A 22,380-nucleotide genomic window follows, 5' to 3' on the forward strand; every position below is an offset into this window, starting at 1 on the left:
TGTTATCACCAGCAGCAGGTTATAATATTGTTATTGTGCTATTAGTCTTGAACTTTGCAGCAAATGTTAGTAAATTCAACCTAATTTAACTGAACCCAATTAGTGTTTTAATGTCCTGCAGACATGTTAATTACTTTTAGAGTTTAATGAAAACTTTAAATTATTTTGCTGAGACAGTCACAGCAGTTATACTTATTGTTATAATTATTGGCAGTGGCATTCATATATTGCATGCATATGTTTTATTTGATCATTGTTACACACAGGTCATGTGGTGTAATTGGACATTGGTGTATCACTCAACCAGCTGACGTAAAAATAAGTCATTGTATTTTTTTTTTTACTTGTTCACTTATGTTTCACTTTGACTTATATTACTTTAGGTCTTGATATATTAATCATAAAGCCCATACTGCCTTTCAATTTAGCATTTTTAATGAAGCGCCAAACGTGACTGACGCCGTTGCCCAGGGAACGTAACCGCCACGTCATCACGTTCGCGCATCCAACTATTTCCGGTTCGAGTTGCAGCCATCTTGTTTCCCCCCGCTAGCTAAATAAAATAAATAATACGCTGAGCCGGACTTCACTTCGAACCCGTAAAGCAAAGTGAGTAAAGAAATTAAAAATCCGTCTGTGTGTAGAGCGTTTAAAAGAAAGGAGCCCGGCGGGTGCAAGTTTGATCAAGTACTTGGCTTCTTTTCATTTGCTGTTCTTGACCAATAGACGATTGTTTTGGAAGATGAACATAGGCGCCATTTCCCTCCCCGCTCTCTGAGGCGCTTATTGGTGGCCCGCTGACGGGATCACGGGCGGTCAGGAAACCAGTGTTCAGTGTCCGCCATGTTGGCTCCTGCCTTAAGCGATCATTAACCGGACTGGCCGTTTCTGCTGGACCCCGAATGGCGTCAGTTGCAGAACGAACTTAGCCCTAAAAACCTTGATTGGTGGAATCTAGTCCGAGGTTTGATTGGTCTGAAGGACAGATCCGAACCTTGTCTTTATTGGTTAGACTGCTCCTTCCTAGCTTTGGAAAGCCGTGCAAACTTTCACTTGATGCCAGGACTGGTTGTCCAGTGGTTATTATAATGACACACACAATGCGGATGGTCACCTATGTGCTGTACAACAATCACCCAGTTAGCTACTGGTGCTACATGTGTGTCGAGCCTCGTCCTGGTAGTTTAGCAGCCGATCTGTCACAGTTTATCACTACATTGTGTTTTAATGTTCTAGTTTATTTGCTCAACGTTGGTCTTATTTATAACTACATACTATCATACAACTATGTTGCATTGGTTAATGTTTCCTGCTGGCCGCTTTGTTCGTCCTTACTGGCTAATAATGATTTGCTGAAGTGACCCAGTTAAAGTGTAACAATGTGTGCACTTTATATGTAAATATGTGTCTTTGTGTCCTTAACTCAGATCAGCGTAAGCAACGCTCCTATTCATGATGCAAATACATTTACATACCTTTTTAATAATACTTAAATAATGAAAGAAGAGTTTAAAATGAAGCCACAATTTATAAACAGAAAAAAAAAAAAAAAATCACTCCACATGATGATGGACGTTTTCATCAACTATTAGCAAACAAATGCTTTTGGCTTACCAGAAATTCGTTTTCATGTTAAAGGTCAATAAGACAGAACCATCTCTGCCACATCCACAGTGAATAAAGTCATTTCTAAGGTGCTTCAGCATTTCCTGTCCATTGTTAGCAGTGGAGACAAATACGGTTTTGCAGTTCTTACTTTACTGTTCTTTGTGAACCTTTAATCTGACACTTACATTATATATATATATATATATATATATATATATATATATATATATATATATATATGGAGACTGGATGAGGGTGGGTCATACCTTGGGAAACTCAATCCGAGTTTGTCAGCTTACCATTTATTCATGCAGGTGTGCATGTGGTTTTGCCTGTTTGTGGGCGAATGCAGGGCTTTGCCTGGCTACCCTCAGGGTGCTGTGTGTTTATGAAACCCATAGTCTGACTGGTGTGTGTTTATCTCTAAACAGCGTCAGTGAGAGCAAACATGTCCCTGCTACGGGCAGCACAGGTCATGGGAAGGTCTCGTTTGCACGGTGACCTTGCCAGGTGTTATTACTGAGGCATTTTGGGTAGCCATCTACAGAGAGAACTGCTGAAGAGATTAATCTTTGTGCAGCTCCGCTCTAATCATTAACTGGATGGCTGTAGTACCTGCTCTAGTCCCCATGCTCCTCACAAAAATAGTAAAGGGAACATTTGGCTTTGTTTCTCTTGAGTCTCTATCTTGTTCTCTCACCCTCTCCACTCGTTCTACCCCTCCCATCCTTTAACAACTCTCCTCTCTGCCCTTCTCCATCCTTCCGGTTCCCCTCCCCCTCTAGGTTTTTCATTGATGGGGCAGGTTTGCTCTCTTTTTCTCTCTCTTAAGCTTGTTGTGTTTCTCACTACAGTCGGGATTTGCAGTAAACTGCAGCATAAAACAAACCTCTATTCTTTGCACCAGTTCTCAGTAAAAGGCACGCTTGCCCCAGTTTTATTACCATCACACCTGCAATTTTTGTCACTTCTCAACGCTTTATGTCGAAGCTTTATGTGCCTCAATGAGTTTGCATATTCAATGTGGAATTGGTGAAGCAGTCGATAGTGCATAAAACACAACGAGGTGGCAAATGAGCAGCAGTGTCATGCTTTGCTGCTCTAAAGTAAAGGTTACGGTGTTGGAGAAACTATGCGGTGGTGAGTTAACAAGAAGGGCATTGTATGACGTAGTTTTTTGACGACGTTTCAATTGTGAAAGTTGCAGTGAGCGTAGTTTTTTGGGGTAAAGACAACAATGTCTTTGTTTACAGGCTTTCACCCATATCTTAGTCTTGTTTATCCACAAATACAACGGGAATCAAATGCAATCTTTTTCCCTCCGTCGTGGCTGCTTGCTCACCAGTCAGCTGATTCTTCTTTTTGTCTTGTAGAAAGGCTCTACAATGATCTTTTTTGCCGTAGTTAGTTTTGTGTAAATTTGACTGAAACCATAATTATAGTTTCATTGTATTATTGATGTGGATGCAATATAACTAACTGTTCATGGGCAGTGAGTCATGTGCATTTGTTGAATATAGTCAGATTCAACTTATTCATATGTTAAATAAATAAGTACGAGTGTGCCTTTTTAACTGATTACTTATGCAAATGATGGTGGTGGTATGACCTGAATGTACAATGAATCTCATAACGAGTTGGCTGGTTATAGGCTAGTTGTTGTTTTTTTTGCGGTGTGTGCCTGTGACTGTGAGCAAGGATGAATGTGAAAGCAAGGACAAAGTGTGTGTGTGTGTGTGCATGTATACCTGTGCACACGTATGAGACATCGAGTCTGTCCGGGTTGCTTCTGTACTTTAAATAATGTGGATGCAACATGCGGCATCCATTCTGGCACTTGTATCAGCCAGTGAGGGCGAGCTCAGCTGCCTGCATCACTGTGCTGTCAGCCTGTAGCTGCAGAGAGGAGGCGGGGCCAAGGGAGACATTTAGTTTGACATTGTAAATAAGCAGAGAGCAGTTGTCAGAGAGCAGCCCGTGGAACCTTTCTCATCCGTCCAGCAGCAGCAGAGGCAGCGACCGCCCCGGGGACAAACAATGCCGAGGCAAGCCACCACCAGCACACCCTCACACACTCCCCAAAGCGCTTTCCACAACTTTTTATGCTCTTTTTCACCTATTCGCTGCTCTGCTCTCTCTTCCTCTTTATTTTCCCTGACCCCTATCCTGCAGCTCAAGGTAACTTAGAGCAGGAAGTTGGCTGTCGGTAAAAAGGGGGTTGAGCGGACGAAAGGGGAGGAGCAGGGGATGTGTCAGAGCTGATTGGTGTGTGCAGCATCCAATAGATGGAGAGGATCTTGTCTTCTCATTGGTTGCACGTGTGAGAGTGAGGCGGGAGCCGCGGTGTGAGGCGGGGTTTGAGTATCATGTAGCATGCTAGATTGATTACTCTTGAATGTTAAAGGGGAAGGAGGCTAGAGATTTTTGTCTGAGAGTCAGGAGTGCCGCTGTACTGTTTGCCTGCTGTTGCGTTGTAGCCTGCTGCTGTTCTGGCTCTTTATTCCCGCTCGCCCACTTCTCTGCGCCGGGCCAGGGGTCAGCTCAAAGACAAATGCAGGGGTCACGACCAGAGAGAGGCAGAGGGGTGAGAGAGTGCAAAAGAAAGAGAGAAGGTCAGCTAGTTGAGGGGACTTGGTCAGAAGAGAAACGGGACAGACGGGGCTGCAGGTTTAGGCTGGAGGAGGACGTTGGGGGGCTGCTGAAGGAGACGGGGCAATGTGTAAAGGGAGAGTGGGAGAGAGAAGGGGGAGGGGTAGTAGAAGAGGGGCTTGCTCTTCTCTGTCCAGGCTGAGAGCCTTTTTTTTTTTTTTTGCCGTCCAGTGGAGCCAGAGTGCCTTTTGTCTGTTGATACGATCAGGGGGACCGGAGGAAATGAAAGAGCTTGAGAGCGTTTTTCTGTCAACCTCTGTGCCTCTTCTTCCTGCTGCTGCTGTTGATCTCAAGGAGACTTGAACAGGGCTATCTGTTTCCCTACACTCTGCTCAGCTCCAGCAGGGCAGACCATTCAACATGAAGGGCACAGGGGTAAGTGGGACTGCTGAAAACACACAGATCGAGAGAACACCTGTCAAGTTAGTTAGGCTTTGAGTTTTTTAATAAATTGTTCACTTTCTGACGTCTCTCCCTCTCTCCATCACGCTCTGCAGTGATGTGAGAGTGTCTGTCCTTTACAGCCGTCCTCAATCCCCCTCCCTTTCCGGTCCTCTAGTACTCTCCTTGGAAGATTGGAGTTGTGTGTGTGTGTGTGTGTGTGTGTTTCTCTCATCCATGTCCTTCACTTGTCACTACAGCACAGCAGTGATGCTTTTTACAGAATAATCAAAAAAATAAAATAACTATGCTTGTTGTTCATGTTGTATGTTTGTTGTATTCTTTTAAATTCTGAAACTAGAGAGTGAAGTCCGTCTGCCTTTGGCAATCAATGGTTTTGACTTTTGACCCCCATGCACACGAACATCAACACTTACTTACTGTTAACGGCTGCATGTAAGTGCATGGCTGCTCTGTGCTCAGATGTCCTTCACTGTCTTGGTGGTGTTGATGGGGGGGGGGCCTGTGGCTGCAGTGCTCACGGTGCCGGTCCAGACTCTTTTTATTTTTTTTCCCCCTGACGTCCTTGTTTACACGCCAGCACCAGACAGTGACGCAGAGCTAGGAGCCAAAGATGAAAGGATATGTGGTGTATGGAGAACTCTGTGAGCATATCTCTCAGTGTTGTTGTCGCTGTCGTGGTCCCCCAGGGGTGGAGGTGCAGCTGGTTGCTGTGACCTCAGGACCCCCCAGGCCCCTGCCCCGACTGTGCCAGACGCCCAGATGGGACAGGCTGTCAGTCTGTCAGCCTCACGGACAGAGGAGGCTAATCGTTTGATCTGATCTCTTCTGATGGAATCTTTGGAGGGTGCCTCTTCTCTCACTTGCTGCTCCAACTGGCTTTGTCTCCCTTCACTTGCTCCCTATTTAAAGTTTCAATTGGTGCCTTTGACAAAATAAAGGGGAGGGAGAGAGAGGGGAGAGAGAGAGAGAGAGAGAGAGAGACTAAAAATAACTCTAAAGTTGAAGCTATCGCTGCCAGATCCCAGGGTTGGCTGCTGTCTGCATGAGATTTGAATATTTGGGCCCCATTAAGGAAAAAGTAAAGGAAACATGCAAACCACTAGGTGCTAGGCCTTTCAGCTTATCACTAAGGTGACCACTGCCGCCGGGCATTCGCTCTTTTGCCCTTGCCGCCCTTTTTTTTTTTTTTTTTTTGTACATGTGTACACTGTCACTAAAGGCAGTGTGGGCAGCCAGGGGGAGTCAGCTGTGTTCCAGCGTTTAATATGCAGGTAGCTTTAGCCCTGCCTACTTTGACGCCAGAGAACTGGGCCTAGCATTGGATGAAGGTCACAGGAATGTGAGATTGGCTCCTGCAGTCTCTCTGTCGGCAATGACAAGGAAACATGGAGAGGGAGCCGAGAGGAAGTGAAACCCAAAGGGAGATACCAAACATAACTAATATGTACAGTATGTGTTGTTTTTATTAAGCTTCTCAGAAAGTACACAGCACGAACCACTGGGGTCACTTAAGTGCTGCAGTGAAAGTTGAAAAGCCTGTCCTTTGCTATCCTCCCCCTCTCCCTCCCCTTCTCTCTTTCATCTCTCTCTCTCTCTCTCTCTCTCTCTCTCTCTCTCTCTCTCCCCCCCCCCCCTCCCTCCTCCCTCTCTGGTTTCTCTCTCTCCTCTGTTGAACGACCTTGGGAGATTAGTGACTAGCACTTCCTGGAGTTGGCTTGAAGCAGAACCAAGGGCAAAGTTTTCAAGGCTGTTTGGTCGGCTGGTTCCGTCCAGCCATGCCAGAGGGATGTTGCATTGCAGGTTCATAGCGAGCACATCCACCATTATAACCCTCTCTGTTCCTTTTTTAATCACAAAACATTTGCACCAACATCTGTGAAAATGTTGCGTGTGTGTGCGGGTAGTTAATCTGTAAATCCTGGCCAGGGAACTTCTTGTTTTTTTATTTTGCCTGAGTAGATCATTTACCCTGCAGGCTGTAACCGTGCCAGTTCCTTTCTTTCATCAAGGTGAATGCTGTAATAGTTCAGGATTTGTAACCCCTTTGATAAATGACCGCCATTTACGTTAGTGCATGTGACATTTGTCAGCTAGGCTGTATTTATTCCCTCCATTCAGGTATAGTAAATCTGAATAAAACTGACATACTGAATGTTAAACATTAGGTAAAGAGTCTCGAGTGGCCGAATGATACGTCCCGGTTTATGCTGACGTACGTTATGTAACGTTCTGCTTTGTACACTTTAAACCTAGCAGACTTAAACCTTTAGTGACCCATTCTGAATCATTGACAGTTTCACACAGCAGCATGTGGAAAATTGATCTCTTGCTAGACATGTAAGTGTAGCAACACTTATCCAATAGTTGGCGCTATGTTACACATAAAAACATGTCTTTGATTCGGCAATTGGTTGAGTTCATCAATTATAGTGACCGTGTGAAGGATGAGATAGTCCATGTGGTTACATGATTGCTCTTTGTCCAGCCTGATGCTTTGGTTGTTAGCAACCTTTTAAGAGTAACAATGTGTAAGGTCATAGTTGTGCTTTAAGGGAAAAGTATGGGAAAATGAATCCTTTTGCTTTTTGTACCCTCCTCTTTGTCGTCCCTGTCCCCCCTTCTGTCTTTTGTAACACAATTTATCTTAATTTTTCTATATACGTGTTTTATACCAACAGCCATATTGAATATACAGTGTGTCGCAAATAATCATATTACTTTTTATTATTAACTATCTGGGATTACCTGAAAATACTCACAGCTTTAGAAGATAGATTAATAAACAAATTAAATCTAGGAGACGGTCATTTCACTGAGCTGGGAGAAAGAAATCTACGCTTGTTTCAGATGAAAACACTTGCCACACATTCATTTGGTACAGTATATGCCCCTTTATTTCTGTGTGGGTCAGGTCCTCTCAGTGTACATCTGCTTCAATGTGAAGTGCCAGCTCTGCCTCAGGGAAAGATCTGGGATGAGATGAGTTGTTCTTCAGCGCAGTGACAATGTGATAGTGAAACACCTCAGGGAACAGCTCACTCTTTTGCCTCAAATAGGCCTCCAGTTTGTCCTAAACTGCCTTGCCTCATTACCTATCAGCAAAATTAACCTCAATTCACACCAACTGTCGGGTCATTTAGGGGGCAATTAACTGCAGAACATTTCACCTTAATCAGAGACCAATTAATTCGCTCAACTGCACTGTCTCTCTCTTTTACAGCAATGCCAATGTCGGAGTTTTGACACTAAAAACGTAGCTCTTTCTGTTCTCTTTCACTAATCTAAAAGGCAAATGAATAGGCATTAGGCTAAGTGGTACTATCTTGATGTGTTTTATTCCTGCCTTCACTGCTATCAGGTTTATTTGGACAGGAATTGAAGTGTTTTGTAAAGTGGTGTGATGTCAGAGTTGGAGCGAGTCGCTGATGCTGCTGTGAGTGGCCACTTGATGTGACGTGCCAGTTAGTGAGAGAGAGAGAGAGAGAGAGAAGGGAGGGAGGGATGAGACGGAGAGACGCAGGAATAGGAGCTGGCAGAACAACATTAGCGCTGATTCAGCTGCAGCAAGCGGAGCAGCATTGACTTTCTCAGAGAAGTTGGGAAGAAAGGGGATCAGGTGAAAGTAAGTGAGACAGAGCAAGAGAGAAACCCTCACCCAATGAGTGACAGGGAGAGACGGGAAGTACTCGAGAAGAGACAGGAAGAGAGATGTACAGCCGCCGAAGGAGGAAGAGCAAGTTGCTGTGTTGTCGACAAAAGTACAGACATCACATTTAACCTCAAAGGCACACACACACACACACACACACACACACACACACACACACACACACACACACACACACACACACACACACACACACACACACACACACACACACACACGGCAGAGTTGGTAGGAAACCCAACACCGGCATCTCTGTGTCTCAATGACCTGATGAAGGACAACAGAGCCGCAGGGCAGGGAAGAGGAGAGGAGAGCACAATGTACACTAATATAGCATACAGTAGCAGCCGGGAAGCACACAGCAGAGATGTTATCAGGTTCATTACAACAGAAGGATACACAGTATTTTTCAGAATAACTAGCTCACATCAAAGTATAAAAGATTCATTACATTTGTACCGACAATGCTGACCATAAGTATGAATGAGGGAACACAGCTTAAATGCTTTAACAGATTCTAAAGTAAAGATTTCCATTTAAGTGGTACTTCAGAGCTTATTATAGTTAAGAGACCTGATATGAAGAAGCAAATAGTAGTACAGAAAGAATAATTGATCTTGATTCTGGCCTTCTCCAGTCGTCTGCAGCGACCTCCAGACCTTTTACAACATTTATAACGTTGATATTTATTAGCTTTCACCGAGTTTCAAAATTGATTTTCTTTGTGCTGAGGATAGCCCCGCTCAGATTGTTTTGTTTGACTAAGACTGGACCCACGACCATAGAAGGTGTTGCAGAAGTCGGCAGAAAACATTGTGTTCAGCACTTGTGTGTCAGACATCAGCGGACTCCCACGCAAACTTTCCATTGATGCAAAGCCTTGGGAAATATATTGGTGCTCTGTAGGTAGAGCTCACTTAGCTAGCCGGAGAAGCAACCTTAAGGCATGTTGATACTTTGCCCCCCCCCCTCACGCTCTGCTGCTGTGGTTAGTGTGTGGCTGTGTATTTAGATTGAAGGTCAAAGGGTCGGGGGTGGGTGTATGTGTGATTTTTAAAACGGCTCTCTCTCCACAAGTGTAAATCAAAAATGTCAGGAGTTTAAGAGAAGTGCGTTATGTGTGAGAGCAGAAGGTGCTGGGGTGGCCTGTGTGTGTTTTTATTTTTTATTAATTGAACAATTTGCTATTTAATTCCCATCTTCTGTTTCCTCTGAGCTCACAGTGTTGTTACCATGGCAATTAGCCTGATTGTGGTCCGTAAAGCTGTTAGTGAATTGCCTAATTATTATTTCTTATCAGGCTACCGGTTGGAGAGAACCACACAAGCTGGCAGACAGTAGTACACAAACAGATACACAAGGTTGTCTTGTTCAAACTTATCACAAGATTAAGTGCTGATAGTGGCAGTTAAAATGCTAGGTAGCTGGAGAAGCTTTTTCTTTCTCCACCCTATTTGCATGGTCATGGTGCTGCAAAGTACACAGAGTCCATGAGAGAGCTGGCAGAGGTCAGTTTACCCATCAGGCAGGGGAGGAAAAAAAACTACAATTCCCATCAGTCATTCCTGTCCCGTGGAATGCTGGGATTGTTCTAGTGACTGCAGGATTTCAATCAACCTTGAAACGCAACTGGACACTGGAGCGTCGGACAGAGAAGGGGAGACATTGTCAAGGTCAATCACTAGCCTGGCACGCCATAGCTACAAGCTGCCTGATTGATTTTATATAAAGCCGCCCCCTGCTGCCATTCTGTCTCATTGATTTAGGCTACTCTCTGTCGGAAAACTGAATGAAAGAACAGGATGCAGCACTGCTTCTTATGTTATTCAGTAACTCCCACAACTGCCAGAGATGCAATCTTTTTCAATCAAAAAAAATCAAACATGGATTCCGGATTAGTGATTAGTCGTAAAGTAAAATATTTATAACTGCACTCAAACGGTATGAATAAATGAACTGTCGTGAACCCAGAGTCAAAACAATCTGGCACAACACCGCTGTAACATAGGAGACACTAGATGGAGTGCTTCAAAGGCTGTCTTTAGTTTTGTATCAGTCCGTCAGCTGGACCAGAGCTGCAGCCATTCATGCTTGTTGGCCCAGAGTGAGAAAAAAGATAAAGAAGTGACCCCCCCTTCCCCTAACACTCTTCTTTTTTTTTTTTTTTTTTGTTCTGTCATGTCTCTCTCTTTCTGTCTGCGTCTCCCTCTTTCCGTCTTGTTTGACCCACATAGCTAGTTTGCACAGCAGTCAGGACTGTGGGCCTGTTTGTCTTTTACCTCCCCCTGTTAAAGCCTCTGGCACTTTGTCTTAGCGCTGGATTAAATGCTGAACTGGACAAGGCACTAGCCCTCCCTCAGCAACACACACAAACACACCCCGTCTCTCTTGAGTAGCTCTACACACTCATCTCTTGTTCTGTCCCCCCCCTCCCGTGTTTCTTTTTCTCTCCCTTCTGGCAAATCTTTTGACTGAGGTGGAGGGAAAAGGGAGAGAGTGAAGGAGTGCGATCCAGACACTCCAAGCTCTGCGTGTTCAGACAGGCAGGCCAATATTCCCTCAGCAGATTCCTGGCATGCCATAGTAACCTGCTGGATCCTCTTTCAAACCGTCAGACCCCTTTTAGAAGCACTGGCTTTTATGTCTACATGCATGCATGTGTGCGCGTGTAACAGTTCGTTATTTCACTTTACAGCTCTTGGTTTGTTTGCATACTTTCACGTCTGTAAGTTCACAATGTGCATCTGTCAAAAAACTGGAATGCAGTTGTCGGGGAAATTGTTTCTCCATTTTAAAAAGAAAAAAAACCCCACACACATGTCTTCTTGATGTGTGGCCTCAGCAATGTCCTCAGTCTGTGGGGTCATCAGCAGCGGTTAACTTGCACATGACATGCTTGTGTTTGCAGAAGAGCTGCAGCTTTGTGCCAAAAGGTGGGCCATTCATAATCAGGGAGTGTGCAGCCAGTCTGGTGGTGTGTTCTTGGGCATGTCAACATCCCACAAGGACAAGAATAGAAGCCCGTTGGGGCGCTATTTTAGATTTTGCTGTATTATAATGATAGGCCCTGATAGGATGTGTGTTTCTGACACACGAAAAGAGCTCAGCACAGGCCTGGCTTGGACTCACACTGTATGTTGTGTCCTGGTGCCCTTAGCAAATGACCTGTCTTGTGTGTCTGAATTATCACAAAAAGTCTTTGTGTTTTCTAATAATTAACCTTTTGCTCTCCTCCTGTCATTTCTTGATGAAGCAGAATAGAGGATGTCTGCAGATGCATTCGGAGCCGGAGGCAGCGATGCCCAGCAAACCCTGCAGTCCTTCTGGCCTCGTGTCATGGAGGAGATCAGGAACTTGACTGTGGTACGCTACTCACTGCAATAAAAAGACACACGCATATCAGCCAAATGAATACTATGATTATAATTGTTTTATGTTGTTTCTTTCAAACATGCACACATGCAAATACTAAAGCACAACTTTCTTGCGCTTTACTCTGTATCCCTAACCGACCACCTAACCATTATTTCCAGAAGGATTTCCGTGTGCAGGAGTTACCTCTGGCCCGGATCAAAAAAATCATGAAGCTGGATGAGGATGTCAAGGTAAGAAGACCAGTATACCACCAATTTATCGTTTTTGAGAAGATAACGGTTATTGTGTGAGCATAAGACACTTTCTGTAAATCCCTAATAGTCCTTAAATCACTAATGGTAAATTTGAACAATTTAGAGATTTGATTTTACTTCCATTTAAGACAAAAGTTTGATTATTTGAATGCCTTAAAACCTAATGGATACCATTATCCTCCGCTAATGTGGTGCCTGTCAAATTCTTGGTTTGTGGCCTGTTGTGTTCAGACCGCCCAGGGCCTGTTGGAGTTAGTTTATAATGGAAACATATGATCAGATCTTAGGCATTCAGCAGTGCATACAGCATTAAGTGAAATTGCAAAAATAATATTTGTATAGCAAGTTGCTGTTCATACCACTTTGTGAAACACTGGCATTGCATTCAAAAGAGGTAGCTGTATGTCAATTATTTTTTAATTTGGTTCCACTTTGCTAGATGACTTTTGAAAACATTCCACATTGTTGCAAGTTGTGGTTTATGTTGAACAGCAATTGGGTCCAAATAAACAGAGAATCTGGATTTTTTTTTCCGCTTATCATAATAGTTATCAATCACTGAAAGTTAAATTTGATACTAATACAAATCCCAGATTGGCTCATGATGTACCGTAGTTTTATGGCCATATGTCCACAAGCTTTATTCATAGAAATCCACCAATATCCCAACATTTGTCAGTTGCATTGAACTCAACAGTTAAGGAACAAGTAGTGATTATGTTACCCCCATCACACTAGATTATCATCCGGGACTGTTCCTAGCCTCTAGAGAGAAAGCCTGTGTGTGTTTGTGTGTTTGGCTTGGATGTGACGTGTAGAGAGCGCTATCCCGTTAGTTAAGCTGTAGCTTAAAGTGGTAAAGAGATCAGGAGATCAGTAACATATCTGGAGACAGGACCCTTCTGTCCGCTCTGACACAGCAGCTTTCACTGCATGTGCACGTGGTGTGGTGTTATTACAGTCCATCTTGTACATCAAAGCTTCACACCGATGTCCGTGTACTTAAACAATTACCGAGTGGCTTGGCCTGGAAGTTCAATGCCACTCCATATGAAGAAGTGCGGTGAGAAGCTGAGCAATTTACCACAAGAGGCCTGCAGGCCAGTGATTTTACAGCTGACGGGGCGTTGTTAGGGACTACAAAAAGGGTGAAGGTAACTTACTGCTGTTATGAAAGGAAAACTAATTATTATCTCGTCCTTTCAATCAAATGAATGCATGTATTGCTCTTTTGCAGCAGCTGTGAATGTGAAGCATTTGTCCCTTAGGTCCTGATTGATTCATGTTATAGCTGCTGTGTGATTCACGTTAAATAGTCCGTGGGTGTATTCGAGCAGGTGTAACTTCATCTCTTCTGTACAGATGATCAGTGCAGAGGCTCCGGTCCTGTTTGCCAAAGCAGCTCAGATCTTCATCACAGAGCTCACCCTCAGAGCGTGGATCCACACCGAGGACAACAAGAGACGCACGCTACAGGTCAGATTCACTCACAGAGACGCATGAACCCTGTGTCACACATGTTTCACCTTGATCAGATTATGCTTCCATTAAGGGAAACTACATGACCCTGTCTATCTTTGTCATCTTTGTCCTTTTTCTTCTTACTCTCTTTCCGCCATATTTATTGGGATTGTCACATCCGTCTATTGTGATAATTAAATAACCTCTATTATCCTTTCGTACATTTCTTATTAGCACCCTTACATCATTTGGGTGTCTCTTTGGTTTGTTGCTTTCTATTCACTGGGTTGCCCATGTCTGTGTCAAACACAAGCCGAGGCCCCATACCAGCATCCCCTTGAGTACTATTCCTCTGTTTAGTTCTTTCTCCCTCCACTGACTTTGAAAGCAAAGCCGGGCGGGTGCCGTGACCCACTTTTCCCCGCGGTGCCATTTTGCCTGCTCGGCTGTCCCAAAGTTGAATAAGATGGGCTCTGGAATGATTTGAGGGAGAAAAAGGACGGGGAGAAAGTGAAAACACTGATGGGAAGAGTGGGGGGGGAAATCAAGATGAAGAGTCTCACCTGGATGTGAAGAGGGGGAAAACGCTGGAGCAGAACATGAAAGCCCTTAAGTCTACTTTATCCATTGACATACCTCTGAGAGATTAGCAGCCCATGGATATGTGTGTTTCTGCCAACGCAGGTAGAAAAAGAGTCTGGAAAAAAAGACCCTCATCGTAGTCTGGAGGGAGTCTTAAATTGAAGACCTACTTTGGAAGTGTGTTCACTCTGCTGTTGTCTTGGCTAATCTTTGACTCAGTCCTTTTTTTAGCATGAAACTCTCAGGTGTAAGAACTCTACACCGAATGCTTTAAATAGCAACTTAATTTACTGCACTGGTTTACATGTTAATTACATTTTACACCACAGATGGCGCATTAGCTACGCGTGACGGTTGAACCTCGTGGATGTGTGATTTTCTTGTGCCCAAGTGAGGAAAAACAGCATCCCCCATTTCCACATGTTTAAACACACACGCAGAGCCCTAGTCCTATTGTGAAGAGAGCACGCCAATTGAGGTCACCATAGTAACGCTCATCAATAGAGCAAGTGTAGATGTGACCTGGTGTTACCAGATATTAATCAAGCTGCTATAAATAGCCTCCAGTGGAGGGAGGGCCACAATGGGGGGTCCTGACAGCCAATATCCTGTGGAAAATTCCACAGAGACAGCACACTGCTGCTGTTATAGGAGAGCGTATAGCTGCAGAGCCTCCGCTCACAAGGGCAGGAAAGCGTCATTCCTATTCATTTCCACCCATCACACTTACCCACGTTAATGCTTGTGATGCTAGGGTGATTGTTTGTTTTTTTTCCATTTACTTTTACTGACTGTTGGTTAAAATATAAAAGTTGTTGAGCAACAAAATCCTCACACTTGAGAAGCTGGAACCGGCAGATATTTGGCATATTTTACATTAAAATGACAAATAATTAGTCAATTAACAAACTAGTTAGTAGTTGATTTAGCTCTAAACTTATCCTCTCTTCCTTTGAGCTCAGTTATCAAAGCTAATACCTGTTAGAATACTACCAGGAACTTCATTTCAATTCCACAGAAGCCTCTTGTGTGGCTATTTTGGGGGAGCTGACCTTAGGCCTTAAGGCATGTTTATATATAGCTCGCTGCATATATTGAATTAGCATAATTTAAAGTCTGACCTCATCACTTGACCCTCTCCGTGTGTTATGTTTTCAGAGGAACGACATTGCCATGGCAATAACAAAGTTTGACCAGTTTGACTTCCTGATTGACATTGTGCCCCGGGACGACCTGAAGCCGCCTAAACGACAGGTACTAAATCACACGCTGCACGCTGACAGGGCAAAAAGCAGATGTCTCCAACGGTGTTGTGAGCTTTGAAGTTTAACACAGGAGAACGAGGCTCTTCATCTCAGGTGCTCTTCCGTTGTTGGCAACCTGGAGGTGCTGTAAACATCCTTGACTGGAAGCTGGAGTTTGGACAGCAAGGGCTTTCAGTCGGATGTTTGCAGCATCTCATTGCCTCTGACAGCCGACCGTAACTCGGTTGTACAATCGGTAACAGAAAAGCACAACTTCCTCAAGGATTTGAATATGTCCTCTACCTTAGGGACCAATTTAATAAGGATCAAATCAATTGCAATCTCTTACAGAAGAACAGCACATTGCACTGAAGTTTTGCTTTTTAATGTAAGATTAATGTACAGGATACAAATGGAGGATACCAGATGGTGGAGTGAGATATTTAAATTAGTTGTCAAGTATACTGTCTCCAGGCATGTAAACATCCTACACTCTCAGCTGTGTTGTCATGGAGCTGGGAGAAGGGTGTTTACGCTTCTGGTGATGGAGAAACCTCATCAAGATGAAGCTCTGTTCATAAGTCAGTTATCAGGCAGAAATGACACAGGTCAGTGTTTACTGATGATTTGATTTGTAGTAATTGTTAGAACTGGGTTCAAGCACCCGTAGCAGCAAGCATCTAACGTGCCGAACTGTGATAAGTAAAGTGAATGCCAACAAACCCTGACGCTGCATTTTTTTTTTTTTTTGTGGCTGACCCAGGAAGAAGACGGGTGTTCACATTTATAAATCATTTACTGTCACAGGAACATTAATAGTTGTTGTAAACCAACATTACAGTAGAGTCACAAATGGTTGATGCTGTTTTTTGGTGTAAATAGTTCTGGCCGATGCCTCCCGGCCTTCAGTCTGTGGTTTTGACCGGTGTGGTGCTTGTAATGGATCTTACGTCCAGATTACATTACTCTTCTCCAGCCACATCCCATCAGTTATTTATCACACCTCTACCGTTACCTGCAAAAATAATTCATGGAGATGTAATGGACTGATAGGCCTTCTTCGATGTGTTTGTTTGTTTGTGTGTGTGTGTGTGTGTGTGTGTGTGTGTGTGTGTGTGTGTGTGGTCATCATCAGGAGGAGATGCGGCAGTCAGTAGCTCCAGCAGAGCCGGTGCAGTACTACTTCACTTTGGCCCAGCAGCCTGGAGCCGTGCAGGTGCAGAGCACACAACAGGGCCAGCAGCAGGGCGCACAAACAGCCACGACCATCCAGCCCGGACAAATCATCATCGCTCAGCCACAGCAAGGACAGGTAATACTGCTAACACCTTGTTATAAGAGCTTATAATGGGGGTTGCCACATAGTAGACAACACCAAGATTAAAACAAGCTGAAACAACTAAATGAAACCAAAGCTGGATATGAGAATTTTAGGGCAATAATAACGGCCATGTGGAGAAGCACACTGACTACAGCTGAGAGGCTTAACTGCTCCCACAGAAACAGAAAATACCAGTTAATTAAGCCTTCACTGAACGTTAAGTACATGTGAATGTGTGTTTTTCTGTGGATGGATAACACATGAAGGATTATGTAGCAAATTCTGAGCTCCACGTCGTCTTTGGAAGCTTTCTGCAAAAGGCTTTATTGATATTAGTCTTAGCTCACATTCAGTAGCCGACTACTCTCCCACCAGCAGGAATATCTGAACCTCAGACACACCCAGGCCACATAACTAAAGGCACACATGCTCACCCACCCTCTAAAAACCCGGCAGAGGAAACATTTGATCTGAACACTTACTTACTTACTTACTTACTTACTTACTTACTTACTTACTTACTTACTTACTTACTTATATATATATATGAATTACAATGAAATGAAGTGAATTTTTTCTAAATGTTCTGTAACTGATTAATTGAAATTTGTGCATTCTTGTTCCTTGTCTATTTTTGCAATATCATAGACAAACCTAACACATATCATATGTACAGTGTGAATCATGGATGAATTTCTCAAAGCATATAGTATGTAATGTACATTTTGCTTTTATAATCTGACATTAGGAAAAAGTACAATGCATAGCGATGCCAGTATTATATTCATAAAAAACATCACCTCGGTCAGATTCCTTACCCTTACCCTTATCCTTACCGTAAAAACACTACTTTAGGCTCAACAACATTGAAGACGTGGCTGGTGTTACTATGATTTTGCACAAATTGAGTTCTTTCTTGCAAATTTGATTTAATAATCTCAGATAATATTCAAGTTTTTTCTCGTAACTTTACGACTTTAATCCCGGGAATAGGGAGTGTTTTCTCTGAAAATGACCACCCCTCCCTTTTTAAACTTACAACGGCTCTTATTCTCTGTCGTTCTTTCTATAGTCCTATAGCACACACAGACAAAAACACACAGTTTCTCTCACACTCACTCACTCAGACACATGCATATGAGTATTGGGGAGAGTGTGTTTCCACCTCTGGATCCCATTTTCTCATTCTATTCTGTCGGGCCATCAGATGCTGCAAGGTGCCACCATGCAGCAGTTACAGCAATTGCAGGTGCAGTTACAGGGCACACCCATCACACCTCTTTTCACCACTGTAACACAACAAACATACATATTTGGGGACAACTTTCAATTGTCTCTCTTCTTAACTACCTTACTCATACTTTGTCTCCTGAGCGTTCTCTCTCTCTCTCTCTCTCTCTCTCTCTCTCTCTCTCTCTCTCTCTCTCTCTCTCTCTGCCTCTCTCTGCATGTCACGTAGCCGTGCTCCTGGGCTGCTGTGCTCCTGGGCTGCTGTGCTACTTCATGCTGCTTCAGCAGACTGCCTTTAGCTGAGCTGTCATGCTCGTTTAGACCTGGCCTGATTCACTGGCACCGCTACTGCTGCAGTCCCCACTGAGAGCAGGGAGGTCACAGATTGACACTCACCTTACGTAGACCCATTGTGGGCTATTTACAAGGTAGCACTTTAAAAGGTGGGCCATGAGGGAATAAGTCAAAGTTGAGAATTTGTAGGTGTGCTTTTGAGATTACATAAAACCTCTCTTGGAGGCTTCATCTCAACCCCTCTGCCATCGCACCCTGCTTATTTGAAGTTATTCCCACTAGCATTGCGATTAATGATAGGGTTTGACGGACACCTACGTGTTTTCTGGAGTAAAACAGAGACGGTTAGATTGTCAATAACTACCGGGCACATTCCATGCTTGGTACAGATTTGGTCTATTGAGTAATGTGTTAGCAGGAAATACTTTCGAATAAATAAGGAAAAGAAAACTAAGAAAAGATGATGGGCTGAGTTCCATGGATTCATACCCTTTATTTATGCATCTGTGTGCAGAGCTTTCAATGTCACCACTTGTCTCTGTAGTACCAATTTGCTTTCCTTAGGCCACCAACTCTCGCATAAGTGCTCATAAAACCCCAGTTGACATTACTTAAGCTGCTGTAAATGTACATGCATTTTCTAAATCTGCCCAAACTCCCCCATTATTTATTTATTTATTTGACCTGTTTCCGAATTTCACCTCAGATTCTTTAACACTCATAAGCATGTCATTAAATGTCATTTACCTCTTGTATTTCTCTCTCTGCTGCTCTTACATTTATGCCTTCTACGCACACACTCCACACATGCTTACATCCACGTGTTAAGTTGTTGCAATCGCTGCTTTTCTCACTTTGTGTCTTTCTCCCATTTTCCCATTCTACTCTTTCGGGCCATCAGATGCTTCAAGGTGCGACCATGCAGCAGTTACAGCATGTGCAGGTGCAGTCACAGGGCACACCCATCACGGTAAACACACATATGCACATTTGTATTAATATGTTCTCACACACACACACACACACACACACACACACAGAGAGGCCACTACTTGTGTCATAGCCCTGTAGGTGACTGCGGCCCACAAGCTCCGTCCTGCTCAGGTGACTGAGGCCTGTAGCATGAGATCAGGTGGCCTCTCCTGGATTGTGTGACAGGCGGAGGACAAAGGGAGGTCTCCAATCCTGCGTTGTCACCTCACGTCCCCACATCTTTTGTGTCTGCCTGATAATCTTTAACAGACTTTAAAATTAACACATAAATTTCATGGTTCTGGTTAAAATCTTATTCCAGTGAAGTCAGTGATTTCCTGTTACAGTGCTTTATGTCAATTATAAACCACATGTCTGTAATGTGTTACTTCTGTCTCATCCGTCTGTGTCTCTTTCTGCTTTTTGTCTTTCCTTTTCTCTCTTCTTTTCGCTCCATTAGAGTGCGCCCGTGACAATGCAGGTGGGTGAGGGCCAACAGGTACAAATTGTCCAAGCTGCACCTGCCCAGGGTCAAGGTCAGACAGCTCAAGCCCAAGGCCAGACCATGCAGGTCATGCAGCAGATCATCACCAACACAGGAGAGATCCAGCAGATCCCGGTAAGGAATACGGTTAAGCGGAAGAAAAGCGATGGGAATCAGGCGAGGGATTGGTGATGGAGCAAATGAGCTCCAACAGTGAATGAAAAGGCTAAAGTGCTTTGTGTTTGCTGCATGTTTGACATTGTAGTGCTGCACAGACATGGTGTTCTAGTCAATTATCCGTCCTTCACTGTTTGATGGGAATCAAGTTTTACAAAGTTAACAATTCATCAGAGGAAAGTGAATGATTCTCGCTGCTGTTCTTCAGAGATGTAAAATGGCTGTGACCTCTGGGCTTGAATGACCTTTGCTCCAAACCAAACTTTGTCTCCCCCTTGTGTTGGTTGAATGTAGGTGCAACTGAACACGGGCCAGCTACAATACATCCGTCTTGCCCAGCCTGTGTCTGGAGCTCAGGTGGTCCAAGGACAGATCCAGACTCTCGCCAACGCCCAGCAGGTAATCACATTAGCAACAAGAAGAGCGTTCATAAAACAAATGATGTCATTTCCAGGCATTTCCATTCTTTCTTTCTTTCTTGTATTTAACTTGTTTTGCTTTCAGATCACACAGGCAGACGTACAGCAAGGACAGCAGCAATTCAACCAGTTTACTGATGGACAGGTAACAAATGCAATGAATGTATCCAGTTTGTCAAAGCTGTTACAATGAGCATGGCATTTTAAAACCAAATGTCTTTTTAATTTGACTCTATGTCCTTATTTCTGGCTTGTCAGCATTGTTAACATTTTAACTAGTGCACACATATATCTGTGAACCAGCTGACATGTGCCCTTTGAAGAAAAATGCAATTAATTAAACCAGTAAAGCCTTATTTAGATAAAAATATATTTTTTAAGAAGGTACCAGCTAGAAAGGCAGCAATAACAGTGTGTTACAGAATAGTAACATCAGACAGAAAACAAAATGTCAGAAATCAGAATTGGACAGAAATGTGTTTATTAAATCCTGAATAAGAGTTGAACACGTTGAGATATTTCATTTTAGAAACTTCCTAAATAGCACTTTCTAACAACCCTGTGTAGGATTTTGAAGTTGGATGTCATTGTATTTAAATCCAACTACACACAGACCTTCGGCCTCTCTTGTCTCTCTGTTTTACAGCAGTTGTATCAGATTCAGCAGGTGACGATGCCAGCAGGACAGGAGCTGACCCAACCGATGTTCATCCAGTCCACCAACCAGACAGTTGACGCGCAGGTCACGCAGGTCAGCACCGAATGAGCCCAACAAGGAACCTTTTCTCCACACACACACACACACACACACACACACACACATACAACACACATACAACACTCATACCAGCCCATTGGAAGCCGACAGGTGCCACCAACCTTGACAAAGGACGCCCGATAAACTTCAGTTATAAGCACTGCTGATCTAGAAGAGGGACCTGAAATCTTGTAACACTCTTTGTAATAAATTTAGTACACTGGATTAAAAAACAACAACAAAGGGACACGGATTGACTCGCTCAAAATAACATGTTAAGTTGCATCCATGCTTAGACTTTTTGTACTTCTGTCACCGACCATTTGTAGAGAAAATATGCATCCACTGCCACAGACTAACTAAACTATACTTCCATGTCAAAGCTTCAAAGATTTTTCAAACATGAAAAAGTGTTTCCTTTATTCCTGGCGCCTTCCTTTCTGGTGTTTATTTGGAAATGAATTGGGAAAGTGTCCGTTTCTCTCTACATATCATGCTCCTGGTATATCTGTGGTTGAAGGCCGCCGTGGGATTCTTCACCTCCTGAATCATACCCTCTTTATTGTTTTCCATATAGTTGGTGGATGAAATGAAGCCGTATACCTCAGATATCACTTTTTAGAGAAAGTCAATCTAAGGGATCTTGAGAAGAGGTTATGAAGTTTCGGTGATTTCATGTAGTTTTCTCTCGTGTTGTTTTCCACATTGAAGATGAAGCATGACTTTATGTTTTCAGGGGCTTCAAACTGTATAGGTTAACTGTGTATGTGAGGGTCGTCTTTACCCTTCCAAGTTGTTCCTTCCATGTACTCTTTCTTTCTTCAGAGCAGGGAAGCTCTTCTCTGCCTCTATGCAGCTTCACTCAACCCTCTTTACCCGGGTGTTTTTTTGAGTCTTGCACCCTGGTTTAAGTCTCATGTATAAAAACCATCTGGAGCAAAAACACGACCTTTTTGTAGAATTCCCTTTTTTGTTAATACAATTGTTTTTCTTTTGATTTTAAAATGATGTTTGGCCTCATTTCCTCCCACTCGTTTTTTGTACAGTATTGATTGTCAATGTTCATATTATTGTTGTTTTTTTGCATGTAGTTCAAACTGTCAGCATGACATGCAATAGATAGGTACAATTTTATTTTTGATGTTCCTTTTTGTAAACAAACTTTGTTTGTGAGAAAAAAATAAAAACCATAACTTGTCTAAGAGTCATGTTTTAATAGTGTTTTCCTCAAGTACTAATCTTTGTTTTTATTTATTTTATTTTGGGTGAATAAAGCGCTTTACTAGTGTGTGGACTGTAGATAGAGAGAAATGAAACCGCACACCAAGAGATAAGACTTGAACCATCCCAGTCAGCGTCTTACTGTATTTCCAGGTAGACACAACCCTCCACAAGAGCCACCAAAATATTATTGAATTGTTGCTTTTATAGTAACTACGTAAGTATCTAATAGGTAAAAAAGTATTTTAAATGTAAGAAAA

General features: G+C 43.2%; 1 protein-coding gene across 13 annotated transcripts; it reads left to right on the top strand.

The window, feature by feature from the left end:
* The first annotated feature begins 524 nt into the window (after nt 1–524).
* nfyc (nuclear transcription factor Y, gamma) lies at nt 525–22,103 on the top strand. 13 transcript variants are annotated; one of them, XM_054605374.1, is made up of 12 exons: nt 525–609; nt 11,583–11,692; nt 11,863–11,934; nt 13,321–13,434; nt 15,160–15,255; nt 16,381–16,557; nt 17,774–17,815; nt 18,992–19,060; nt 19,523–19,681; nt 20,018–20,122; nt 20,228–20,287; nt 20,789–22,103. In XM_054605374.1, the coding sequence occupies exons 2-12, from the start codon at nt 11,594–11,596 to the stop codon at nt 20,906–20,908; spliced, it is 1,113 nt and encodes a 370-aa protein (XP_054461349.1). In that variant the 5' UTR covers nt 525–609; nt 11,583–11,593; the 3' UTR covers nt 20,909–22,103. The 13 variants fall into 13 exon arrangements, with proteins under 13 accessions (XP_054461349.1, XP_054461348.1, XP_054461355.1 ...); XM_054605373.1 differs by having other exon boundaries at nt 11,586–11,692; XM_054605380.1 differs by having other exon boundaries at nt 11,586–11,692; nt 18,992–19,033.
* Nucleotides 22,104–22,380: the final 277 nt, after the last annotated feature.

This window comes from Anoplopoma fimbria, chromosome 10, assembly GCF_027596085.1.
Source record: "Anoplopoma fimbria isolate UVic2021 breed Golden Eagle Sablefish chromosome 10, Afim_UVic_2022, whole genome shotgun sequence".
In the NCBI taxonomy this organism is placed as follows: Eukaryota; Metazoa; Chordata; class Actinopteri; order Perciformes; family Anoplopomatidae; genus Anoplopoma; species Anoplopoma fimbria.

Excerpts from the sequence above, each read along its gene's own strand:
- nfyc (XM_054605374.1), top strand. The coding sequence starts at position 11,594 with ATGTCTGCAGATGCATTCGGAGCCGGAGGCAGCGATGCCCAGCAAACC. Across the intron at positions 15,256-16,380 it reads TGAAGCCGCCTAAACGACAG|GAGGAGATGCGGCAGTCAGT; the intron begins GTACTAAATCAC and ends GGTCATCATCAG. Across the intron at positions 19,682-20,017 it reads GAGAGATCCAGCAGATCCCG|GTGCAACTGAACACGGGCCA; the intron begins GTAAGGAATACG and ends GGTTGAATGTAG.